Consider the following 13172-nt stretch of genomic DNA (forward strand, 5'->3'; position numbering starts at 1 on the left):
ATTGGGTGGAACCAGGGAAATTAATGTCTCTGTTCTGGAAGCCTGGGCACAGGGAGGCTGTCAGGGTTGTAGTATAGGAAGTGATACAGAAAATAGTGGTTTATTGGTCCCCTCCAACATATGGACAATTTTGTGTTACAGCAAGCATCTGTCAAGGATTTTGCAGAGGCAGCAAGGGTATCCCTCATAATTTGCCCTTCTCCATTCCCATAGGCAAATGCATTATCTGCAGCAAGCCCGGGTAGTGGTTGTAGTTCCACTGGGGCTTCATGCTGACATACTTTGCCATCTGCATCCGCTGGCTTTAAGAAATACAGTGCAAGCTCTGGACAGAGCAAGCAAACAGGATCCTGCTAAGGATGTGGGAGTCAGGTTTAATGCAGCAGCTGTTCAGGCTGTTAAAACATTATGAATCAGGGCAGATAGGTATGAGTTATCAAGTACTGAGGATGCAGACTGATCTCTGTGGACTGGTGTGGGAGCTGTTTGCTCAGCACAGACCAGGCAAAACAATGGCATCGTGCAAGAACAACCAGAAGTGACGGCATTAAAATGGGTTTGATGACCTACAAGAATGTGTACCACGAGGGAAAGAAATATTTTTTCCATTGATGAAGAACCATATTTGATCCAGAAGGGAGGGCAGTAGACAAGATTGACCATGAATCCAACACCTCTGGGGAGAGATAACTGGGACAGGAACTTTATGAATAGTGTATATTCCCTTTCAAATCAATGACACTTTAATACTGTGTTTTGGAGGCAGTGTGAACTATGGATTTAAACACCTTTGGATATACTAGGTGATGAAAGGCATTGACTATTTATGGCTTCTTTTCCAGGCATGGCATCCTCCATGGCCTGTTTTGTTCCATGTTACAGTGTCAGTTAGATTAAGAATTTTATGAGCAGCTAGAAGCTTGACTGCTTATCAAGGCAGAAATAGTTTCTGTACTTACTTTGTTTCTCAACAGTTGAATTAGTTTGTTAATTGCCCCATTAGTTTTGCTAGTTTTGGTTCCCACATGTATTAAAACATCTGAATCTATGGTAGCTTAGAATGCCAGGGCATTTAAAAGACTATCTACTGAACAATCAAAACCTAGGATAATATTCAGGATATCTTGTTTCATCAGGTAAAGTTACTGGCAACTTTATAGCTCCATAAGTTGCCACCAACTGACTATCACAAACTGGATATATTTTGCATATTGGTATATTGTTGCATTTTTCAACTTTGAGGTTGAAATGCACAGTTGTTATATCATTTTTTAAAAGTCTTTAATGGATTTGTCAACTTCTAACTGTAATAACCAAAATATTTCCTTTGTGGTTGATCTGAACTCTTTTTATTTTTTTATTATTTGCATTATTCTATAAAATAATCTCATTTCCATAGCCAAAGCTGGAGTCAAGATAGTGCTTAATTTTTTACATCACTTTATTATGTATTTTGCCCATGTTACAATTGTCTTATGTAAAGAAGACAAAAAGGAAAAATTATGTTTAATATTTTTGTGTCAGAATTTGAAGTAGCTTTTGCAGTTAACTTTGCCACAGCCTTTGTCAAACTGACAGCCTGTATTTTATTATCAGACATCAAATTAATTACCTGATTTTTCTAAAACCCTATTTGCTGCTGATGGTTTTGTTCTCATGGTTATTCGCACCACGTGCCATGGGGCTGTGCAAAAATTGTTCTGATTGCTCCACTCTGAGCTCCATTCTGTGTATCTTTTTTTAATATAGTCCTTTTATTTTTATTCTCTATTAGTTTTCCATAAGGCAGTTACAGTGATGGAAACAGCCAGGTAATTTTTCAGCTCTCACATGTACTACCACTAGGAACAGAGGTATGACAATAGGGTGAGGTTATGCTCTTAGCCCAGGGTTGATTGCATACATGATGATGAGTGTAGGGTTTTGGTTTTGTTGATTCACACTGATGATGGGGTTTGCTTCTTTATCTAGATACCACATGGTGTATGCTGTGACAAACTTAAACAATAAGTTTGTTGGTCAACAGCCGGCTGAACATGAGCCGGCAGTGTGCCCAGGCAGCCAAGAAGGCCAATGGCATCCTGGCCTGTATCAGAAATAGTGTGGCCAGCAGGAGCAGGGAAGTGATCGTCCCACTGTACTCAGCACTGGTGAGGCCGCACCTCGAATACTGTGTTCAGTTTTGGGCCCCTCACTACAAGAAGGACGTTGAGGTGCTGGAGCGTGTCCAGAGAAGGGCAACGAGGCTGGTGAGGGGTCTGGAGAACAAGTCTTGTGAGGAGCGGCTGAGGGACCTGGGGTTGTTTAGCCTGGAGAAAAGGAGGCTGAGGGGAGACCTCATCGCTCTCTACAACTACCTGAAAGGAGGTTGTAGCGAGGTGGGTGTCGGTCTCTTCCCCCAAGTAAATAGTGATAGGACGAGAGGAAATGGCCTCAAGTTGTGCCAGGGGAGGTTTAGATTGGATGTGAGGAAAAATTTCTTTACTGAAAGAGTGGTTAAACATTGGAACAGGCTGCCCAGGGAAGTGGTTGAGTCCCCATCCCTGGACGTATTTAAAAGACGTGTAGATGAGGCGCTTAGGGACATGGTTTAGTGGGCATGGTGGTGTTGGGTTGACGGTTGGACTTGATCTTAGAGGTCTTTTCCAACCTTAATGATTCTATGATTCTATGAAAGAAAAAGCTTTTGTTGTTCTTGAAACTTCCTATTTGCTTCTTTGAGAATGCTTGAAAGTGACCTCTGCAGAAACCAGTTAAACTTTTTTATTCTTCTGCAAGAAACAGACTAAAATTCAGATTGCCTAAGTATCATCTGTGATAACATGGGATGCTTCTCATCCAGGAGAGAAGGCATTATCCCTTTCCCGAGTCTGCAGGCCATGTCTTGGATCCCCAAATTGGAGTAGCTACCACTGTCAGTGGAGAACTCAGCCTGGTCATTTCTTGGGAACTGGCGTATACCAAATTTCATTAATCTTTTATCTTTTCATTCAATCTGAATGGCTAAACTCAGGTGACACATTTCGCATTGGTGCCATCAATACTTTGTATCAACTTGTTTTCTTCAGATTGCAGTTCAGGAATGGGTATATCCCTTCTTTGGAGGAATCAACTTACTTTATAAACCTCTTGTTTTTCTTCAAAATCTGCTTGATTTGTCTTTCCAGAATAAAGACTCTTCAATAAGCACATATCTTAAATTATTTCATTATGTATCACAAGGCACAAAGAAATGACATTGCATATTCCGCAAGCTTACAGCTTAATCATATCGTTCCTTTCTTTTCTGGTATCTAATATATTAATATCATACATGCTATAGGAGGTACAGAGTAGAGAAGAAAATATTTCTCTTGCCTCAATATTTTTAGAGCACAGCGTACAATTACTGTTTCAGCATATTATGCTGACTGTACATTAAGCTTCCTCTGAAATTAAGAAGGTCACTAGAAAAAATCTAATGTATGCCTTTTCTTCTACAGAGCAGAAAGGTCTTGCCAATAAGTCAGATTCAAATGGCCTCAAGATTGTTTTCTCCCTGTGTTCCTTTTCCTCAGTCATTTCCTTAAAATAGAATTAGTTAAATGCTGTAAAATTTTCTTCTTTGGGGTGGGGCAAGGTTTCTGAATTATTAAGTCAGTCAAGCTCCCCACACTTAACATGAAGGCAACACAAACGTTTGTGGCAGAATAATTTAAGGAGTTGTATACTTTGCTTTGGAGTTAGGAAAGAGAAGCAGTAGCATGGGAACACCTTATGCTGATATCATCACCAAGAATTCATCTTAAGACACCACACTGGCTTTCCCTTTTTGTTCTGGAAACACAATGTCTTGGTAAAACTGATGAGCTTATTTGAGAGTGTTTGAGATTTCACCTGTGCTGGTGATGCTATGTATTGTGACTGCTTTTTAATATCTTGACCTAGGTGATGGTCCAGTTAACACTTGCTTAAAAGCCTGATTTAGATCTCATAAGAGCTAACTGATAACCTCCTCAGAGCTGCAACTGTGAAGTCTCTTACTGGTTTTTTGCTTCGTATTTAAGCAAATATACATTGTACATTTCTTCTCATTAGAACTACAGTCTGATTTGTTTTTTGTTTTTTCAATTCATATGCCCTTATTTCCATTGGTTTTGTGAAGGATTTTGGAAGAGGTCAGATGAAACAGTGGCTGCAAACATCAAAGACAAATCTCTTTTGGTTTTTAGTTTGTCTCTTTCATCCTTTTGCCCTGTACACCTAGATAATAAATTGGGAATCGCCTTAATGGGAACATGGTACTGGTTTCACATCTTCAGGAATAGCACCGGTCTCCCTTCTTACTGGGGAACTGTTCCTGCATCTTGACACAGTTCTAGGATTTTAACTCCATATTAAAGCTGTAAGGAGTAAGATCTGTTTAGCTATTTCTGCTTGTTGGCCAAACCTTTTTTTTGACCATGCAGTAGGCTCAGTTTTTAAGCAGGGACTTCACACTTACTTTTTTGTACCTTTTCCACCTCCAGCTGGCTCAGATATTCCCCATAGCTCAACCACCTTCTCACCTCTCCTTTTCGTTTGGCATTGTATGGCAAGACAGGGAGTGTTACTTGTGATTTTGGGGATGATGGGAAGAGCTAGGATTTGCAAAAGATAGTCATAGGGACCTTATGGAAGAGTGTTGGAGCAGGGTGGGGAGGGTGGTTAAATACCGTAGCTTGGATCCGTGAGCAGAAAGAGAAGGTTCACTGAAGTCGAGTGGAGATTGCAGGGGGCTTTAAGAGTCCCATTTTCTCATGTGGCTGCCTGCACAGCCATGTCCCCTCTCGTGTCCATTGCCTTCTTAAAAATGTTCCTTTTTCTTTATGGCAGTCTTTGCATCCCGTTCCCAGTTTTTCAACTGACAGGACCAAGGTTGCTGCCTACTTTTTTGATTGAAATAATGGCTAGTGGGAAAGAGAAGAAACGGTGCTGGAGTATGTAGCCACTGGTACGATTCTGTACTTCCTGCTGATAAGCCCCGGTTAGTGGATGGGGAGATCTACAAAAGAGCTGTTGATAACAACACTTTTAAATAAAACCAGAGCAACAACATGTAAATGACACTAAAACTGTCTGTTACTGTGTTGGGGTTACCCAGTTGTGTCCCTTGTCCTTTCAAACTGACTGGTTCAGCAAGGCAGCCCCGTGTGAGAAAGTGTTCCTGTCACCAGAGACCTCAGGGGTTTCCTCACACTTGCTTGTAACTGTAACATGGTACCTTGAAGAGAGGATGGAGTAACTAATGAGGTCTCCACATGCATATAGGAGTTTAAATATGAAATTGACTATATTTATTAAAATATACCTAGAGTAATGTTTATAAAGATTAATGTTTCAGGTGTGTTGAGCAGTAACACTAAGTAATAAAATCAAGTCCACTGGTGCTTCTACAAATCAGCCCTTAATTTTACTCTTTACATAGCACAAAAAGAGTTTCAGAGTATCACATTGTGTAAGTAGGTTCATCAGGCTGCATTGGGACTAAATCTTTTCCTGTGAGCAGCAGACACATGCTGCTGCCCAGCATTTTAGGTGGTTGTTTAATGTTGGCCTACCTGTTCTTTTGGTACTGCTTTTTTCTGCACATAATTTCTCTTCAGTGAGAAGAAGGGTTGGCTTTTTGAACCATCAGAGTAACGGGCCCTGCAGAAGAGAAGAAAGCAAGCTCATACAGTTAAACGAATGGTAGAATCTATCAAATTGTATCAACTAGAAATCACTTTTTAAAATGCTCATTACTCAAGAGTCTGGCAGAGCCACATCTATTTAATTGCTTCTGTTCCCTACAAAGACTGAAGCTGTGGTCTTTGAAGAAGAAATGTCACAACTGAGGCAGGTGTGCTGCTTAAGGACTGGCTTCAAATGGGCCTCGGAGTGCTGGGTAACAGTCTGGACAAGCTGAAGAGGAACAATTCAGTCTGAAAGAAGCAGCAGAATTAATTTGGGAGTCCCAGCTCCCTGCCAGTCTTACGTAACTGGCAGTGTCTAGAGCTTTATCTAGTTCATGCTAAACAAACTGGGAAAATAGCAAAGGAGAGTACAGGAAAGGAAATTGATAGTGAATACACTTTTCAGTTAATGTATGTAAGGAATGGATTTTAAGGCATTTTGTCTTCTTATTGCATATGTGGTAGAGAATGAGAAAATGAGAAGAAAATGACAAGTATCTGAAGCATTTTAGCAGCATAAAAATGGAAGTATTATATCATCCCTACAGGATGCATTTGAGAGAATAAGTAGTTGTAGGTATTGGAATCTTTTTTTGGCATGGTATGTTTTAATATTTATTTATTTAAGCCATTGGATGTAATCAGATAATTTTATCTTTGATATTATGTATTGTTTTTCTAGTTAGTAGAATAAGTGAGTGAAATCTTTCATTCGATCAGAGTGTAGGTATTTCTGTCCTGAAAACTGCTAAAAAATTGCTCCACAGGGCAACATGAAACTTTCATTGATCTACCCATGGAGCAGAGTCTCCTTGTACAGAAAGATTTCAGTACATTATTAGAGCATCACATCTGCTGGGTTAACTGCGTGTCTGATCTCTGATGCCCTTCTTGAAGATATAATTTTAAACGTTTATCCATTACTTACCCTAGAGCTGGAATCCATCTTTTTCTCCCTCCCAAAGAGAGGTTTAGAGTGAATCATAGAAGTCTTCAGATAACTAGCTTTGCCATCCTGAACTATGTCGAACATCTTTGGCTTTCATTCCTAGAGGGAGGACAAGAGATTTAGGCAATAGCTTATTAGGTGTTCACTCATCTCACAGAGAGTCTTTGAGAGGACTACAGTATATTATGTTTTCTTCCATGGATATGGCTCTTAATCACCACTTCCTCTCAGTTCTTGGAAGAAATAGATTGTCTGGTACCTAGATTAAATCATCACGTTCATTTCATTTCAGGACCTTTCTTTGTCAGGCCTCTTGAAACAGGTAAGCTTAGTGTATACTGTTTTCACGGAAGGCAAAGCTTGAAAAGGCTGGATGGCCACATAGTTCCAGTACTGGAAATCTCTCCCTGCCTCCCCCTGGTTAATTTTTATTTCTACAGAAGGCTCACTCATCAAGCCAAGAATATACGGCTACAAACTGGTCAGCATTTCTCTACTGCAAGACATAGTGTACAATTGAAGTGCCTGATCTCAAGAACTAAACTCCAACAGTCTACATTGGAGACTGGATCCAGGACTCTTCGAAGTCACTGAAAAAACTCCCATCAAATTTAGTAGTTTGCGAGTCTTTAGAGCCTCTTCTACAAGGAATCAGGTCCACTTAGATTTAACTGTGTTTTTGGAAAGGAATTAAATGTGGATTTTACTGCTTAGGCACATAAAAGGTAGGCATTATTGTCAAGCTATGAAAAGAATACAGCTTGTCCTGTATCTGGGGACTGAACAGGGCTCTTCTTCCTCAGTGGGCTCCAGTCTCCAATCCATCGTACATGTACCTGCCCATGTTTCCATCGGGGAAATAAAGTCAGAGAGAGGAATACAGGATATAGTCCTACCTCTTTTCTCTTCACGTATCCTCTGGGGCAGTTCAGTACCAAACACAGATGGAAAGCAGCAGGCACCTGTACCTTTATAAGGGGATGCACCTCTTTTCTATACGAAAAAGAGCTTCCTTTTATCTGGATCAATCCACTACTATATTGAAGGTGCTTGCAGCCTGTGGTAGGTTGACCTTGGCCAGCTGCCAGGCACCCACCCAGCCACTCTCTGCCCTCCTCAATAGCACTGGCAGAGAAAATGTGATGAAAAAGCTCATGGGTCGAGATAAAGACAGGGAGATCACAAAGCCAATGTATCGTTTAGCTATGTTCAGTTCTGATACCCTTTGCCAGAAAACAGACCTTTCTGTCATGAGGGTAAGAGAGCAAATGAAAAAAATGGTTGTAGACAGCAGCCCCAGAGATTCCCAAGCTATTGGGATTGTAGAAAACTAGGTATGAAATTCTTATGCCTGTGGAAAAAAGGTCTGGTGGTTTAGTGCTGGTCAGAGCTGCTCAACAACACTTAATACCAGATAAGCCTAAAGAAGAGAATAAATCAGTTCTAATATAGAAGAGCTGTGTTTTAATTATTGTGTTGAAAATACAGAAGAGAAGTGTGCAAACGGGAAAACGAGTGTACCTGATACCAATCTTATGTTCTGTCTGTCACTCAAATTTTCCCTGTGGTGTCTCTGTGGAGGCTGTGGGGCTAGCTTACAAAATGCTGCCTCCTGAGAGTTGGTTTGCCAGCTGGAATTTGGGCATATTTAGCCACAAGAACCAAAAGGTCAAGTCCATATCACTTTGCTTCCTATATTCTGTCTTTTGGAGTCGAACTACGACATTAATAAATGGGCTAACCAGTTCAATCTTTATTTACCCTGGCTTCCTTGCCAGAGAGCTTTTTTTTGAGATGGACCCCCTCCTCTCTGTACATTTTTCTTTTCAGAATTTATTTTCTGGTACTTCCCTTACCCCCAGAATGCAATTTCTGGCTTTAGACGAGAGATATAATTGTGATAACTCGTGGTTCTTCTTTCCCCATTCTTTGAGACTGAGATATAAAAAGGAAATGCAGCAAATTACTCCTTCCCCTTCACTGAGATCGTCTTCCTTTCCAAACTGTTACAATAAATTATTTACCAGGAGACATATTCACTGTGCACATATCTTAGCCATCTCTTTATTCCTGGTTCTCAGCTTTTCATACATGATGGCTAACTTAGTGGATGTGAGAGCACTTATGTTTCCTTGGATGCAGGATGAAGAGAGTCAGCCCCGTCTCAGGGCAAGCCTGGGCCCACGTTTGCTTTGCTTGTACCGCTGGCATCATGGTATCCAGGAAGGGCTCAGGCTCGTGGTCCAGAAGGAGCTGTGGCACACTGTGGACAGGGTCCACACCTGGACAGCTAGGTGATCATGCAGATGAGACGCACCATTACCACTAGACTTGATGCAGGTGCAGAGCCGTAGCAAGGCCATATTACTAATATAAATGACAGATTCTGTGTTTAGAGTGGGTTTTTTTCAGAATAACTTCTGCTTTTTCGAAGTACCTTTCCTGTCTGCCCCTCTATCAGTTTTGGTGCTTCTGCTGTTGCAATTCTCAAATTGGAAATAAATCAGTTGCAACAGCTCAGTGAATCTTTCTTTTTCTTTTCTTATGTTTCTGTTTGCAGATCGTGCAGTAGCTGAAATTGAGAAAAAGATTATAGAAGCTTTTGAGGTGTTTGACCATGAATGCAATAAAACTGTGGATGTCAGGTTTGTAAATATCTTCACACAGAAATATTACAGGATCTAGCATAGAGATAAATAACTCCTTAAACCTGCATCTGCTTTATCAGAAAATGTAATTGAAACAATCCTTTTGGCCCTGATCGGACAAGTATGTCTTTGCTTATTTAATAGAAATTTTGCATTGTTCAGTGGTTGAAGGCTGAGGCTGGCTTGAGAGGGGGATGCTGGGACTGGTGGAGTCAAGAGGCAAGAGGAAACTGCAGCTCGACAGGAAGTCTAAGGCTACAATTATTACTAGCAAATCTCTGCTCTGATAGCTCATTTGGCACTATAGGTCCTGGATCCCGTATGGATCCCCTTGCTTTCGGGTTAGTCCCAGTGCATCAAGGAGTGTCCCTGCCAGTGTGTGTTACAGTTACCTGCTCTAAGTAGGTGTCCCCAGCTGCAATGCATCCCGCACATCTCTCTTCCTCTGGGGTAATGTGGGAGGTGGATGTTGCTCTGACAGGGAGGTGTTTTTAGGAGACTTGGAAGAAAATTGCATACAATTTAATTATATAATTTAATAATGATGATGATGATAATAATACAAACATAAAGATGATCATACTGGATTGATTGCACCAAAAGTCCATTTAGCCCAGTACCCTCATCTGAGCTACTAGTAGTTACTTGGGGGAGGAATATGAGGAATCGAGCAAATACGCAGTATTTCCTGTTGGTTTTTGTACATCTGCCACATTATGATTTCAGTGGTGCCTGGTTTTTTTTGGTCTTATGATAAATAGTGAACAATTGTTCTCTATTAATATTCTCGACACCATTAATGATTTCCTAGCTGTCTGTCACATCCCTCCTCCATCACAGTAGTTTAAAGCTGAAGAGTCTGGATGTGTTTAATCTCTTAGGAGATGCCATTCCATAGCTCTGGCCGTTCTTTTTTGTGCTCCTTCTTGTTCAGCTATCTCCTTTTTGAAATGGGATGACCAGAACTGGGCGAATGGGATGCACAGGTCAGGAGGGAGAGCTGCATGTTCTATACCTTTATCATGCAATGCTATGGAAATACAAACAAAATATATGTCTGAGGGAGTAAGAAAAAGTTCAGTGGAAGAAAAAAACATGGACTGTTAGACTGATCAGGGCATAACTGGCTACAAGATACAGAGGTAAAGTCAAATTTAAAAATTCCCAAATAATCTTAATTCTGGTATTTTTTAAGTCCAACTATTTGACAGTGCTATTTTAACTTCATTTTAACATAAACATCCATACATATAACAATATGGCTTTTGTTATAACGTACAGGAAACACGTTTATGTCTCACTGAGCAGGTTCTGAAGTTGTTCCAAGCTGTTGTCATTAAAGTTTACTGAAGTAATTTTTCATATTTCCAATTACTATTTTCACAAGAATATCACCAGAGCTTTTAATTATAAATCAATTATTGAGTATAAACACTACAAAGGACTGTGGGAACTGGTGAAATTGTTGTCATCAGACATTCCTCACAAAGCCAAATTGGAAAACATCTTTAAATGTTCCAAACATCTTTTCTACATTAATAAACAGAGGCTACAAAATATTTATGTGATGGTTTTAGCAATGCATGCTTACTAGTGCCTCTAAATTTAAGAAATTATGGGTACTTCATAGAAGTGAAATGATTTTTTAGTTATACTAGATAGGGAAAATTTCAGGGTATGACTCCGCACTCGGTACAATTGCTGTCTCCCATAGGGCTCTTTGGGAAGCGTGCTCACTTAAATCTCTTGGCCCATCCCCAGGGAGGTGCCTGGTGCCTGGCCCATGCCCCAGGGATGTTCCTGGCTGGGGCTGCCCCCGTGCCCCCTGGCTGCCCTGCTCCTGGCTGGGCGGTGGGACGGGCTCTGGCTGCCCAGCCCTGCCCTGCCACCACCCGTGGGGAGGCCCTGCCACTACCAGCCCCCAAGCCCAGGAGCCCCTAGCCCTCACTGCACCATGACATACTAGTTGCTTATTTGTTTCTCATTTGCATCTGCAGTCCTGGCTAAATAGCTGTAAAATTTGCTACACTCCTCACTCTATTATATAATGGATATAGAGCTTGATAAAATGTTATAACAATGAAATGATACAGATAGACCTTTATAAAGATCTGTTCATTCAGACAGTAAGTCATAACATGTGAGGGGGGACATTCAGAAGTTTATTTAACATAGTAAATGCACAATTTCACATTAATTTTTTATCATAGTACAGTTACTGACAATGAACAATAATTTATTGTCTAATTATTCCTAGCTTCATATTGCAGGGCTGTGTCACAATAATGGGATATTAACGGCTGATTATCTTGTATCAGAAGGTGGCAGTACAGCACAATTCTTAACCACAGTTGTAGACATATGAATATTATTGCCTGAAATATCAGATACGTGTGAAGAATATGGAAAATTATCCTGGCTTGACAGGCCAACACCAGTATTGCATGACTCCTAATGCAAATGCAAGTTACTAAGAAATTAAGCATGAGGAAGACAGTATTGTTTCATGCTGCTTACAGCACACCCTGAGTCAAGGGCTTTCATGATTTTGCAAATCTTGTTGTTGAAAGTGTTACGTCTAGGGTGAAAACCATGACCCAAAATTTTATTGCGTCTGTGTTACAAAACCTGTATGGACATAAACTCATTTTAACCATCATTTTTGTGGTTACAAACTGTGTGTTGACAAACTACACAGCAGAAACTGCAGCTCCTGAACTAAGCGAGAGGAAGTGTCTGGGAGGAAAATACAATTTCCTATCTGGGTCCTTTAAACTCCGTGTTACTACCAAATGTGACATGACTTTTTTGACCATAGACACTTCAAACAACACCCTCATGCTGGCACATGCACAGACTGCCAGAAACAGCAGCCAGCAATGCCAGTTTTTGCAAACTCTTTCAGGGCCTGGCTTACCTTAGTCACATCTCAGTTTTGCTGATGTGAGAGGTGAGGCAGGAGGTTGATGGCAGCCTTCCCATCTCTGGCACTCTGTGAGAGTAGAAATAGTGTGGGACAGCAGGGAGGCATGATTTGGGTTGGGTGTTTTACTGGGGGAGGCAGAGTATATTTACAAGTATCTTTTAGCTGGAAAAGACGAGGGAGTGCAGGAGTGAGAGCCTCAAATACAGTATATCCATACTAGAAATAGTATGCATGGACAAGGATTATAAAAATAGGACTAAATGTCTGACCTCATTGAGGCCAATGGCCAAACTTCCATTCACGTCCACAGGGGGCAAGGTTTCACTGAGTCATTTGAGCAGATGGCTTTGTTTCATAACAACTGTATGTGTGGGACTGGGTTTTGTTTTGTAGCTATTTTTGTGCAGCCGGCCTTTTCCTCTCTTTTGTCTACTGTAGTGCTTCTCACATATTTTCAATCAGAATGGGAGCTCCTCAGGACCTGTCTGAGGAGACCGAAGGCTGATCCATATAATTTTACATGCGCTTGGTGTGCCACATTTGAGGCCTTACTGTTGTAAGATAATTTTACAAAGGTCATTGCTTCTTGTATCTACCACTTTTATTAGGCCATCTATTTTTTCCACCAAATGTACTGGTGAAGATGAGGATATCACGGAGGTTTGAATCATGGGAACCACCAGCACTGTGGATACTTATTCAAATGTGCTTGAATTTCTGTGGTGTAGAATTGGACTTAAAATCACAAGCAATATTGATGCTTCTGTTATTTTGTTTTCAATCATACCATAAATCTCATTAGTACTCTTTTTTACGGCTTTTCAGTACTTTTGCATCTAGTCTGTGATGTTGTTCATCTTTAAGTTTTTTGAGGCATTGCCACTTTGGTCAGAATTTTATTTAGACCCTCAGAACAACTGCACCAGGTTCAGCAATAAATGCAAGCTATGAATATA

General features: G+C 40.7%; 1 protein-coding gene across 1 annotated transcript in view; it reads left to right on the forward strand.

Moving 5' to 3' along the window:
• The window catches only part of DRC8 (dynein regulatory complex subunit 8), a 37810-nt gene that overhangs the window by 10494 nt on the left and 14144 nt on the right, over positions 1 to 13172 (forward strand). The window contains exon 2 of the mRNA XM_076335545.1: positions 9203 to 9287. Coding sequence (XP_076191660.1) covers positions 9203 to 9287 — 85 coding nt within the window. The remainder of the gene's footprint in view (positions 1 to 9202; positions 9288 to 13172) is intronic.

The sequence above is a fragment of the Aptenodytes patagonicus genome, chromosome 3 (genome assembly GCF_965638725.1).
Source record: "Aptenodytes patagonicus chromosome 3, bAptPat1.pri.cur, whole genome shotgun sequence".
In the NCBI taxonomy this organism is placed as follows: domain Eukaryota; kingdom Metazoa; phylum Chordata; class Aves; order Sphenisciformes; family Spheniscidae; genus Aptenodytes; species Aptenodytes patagonicus.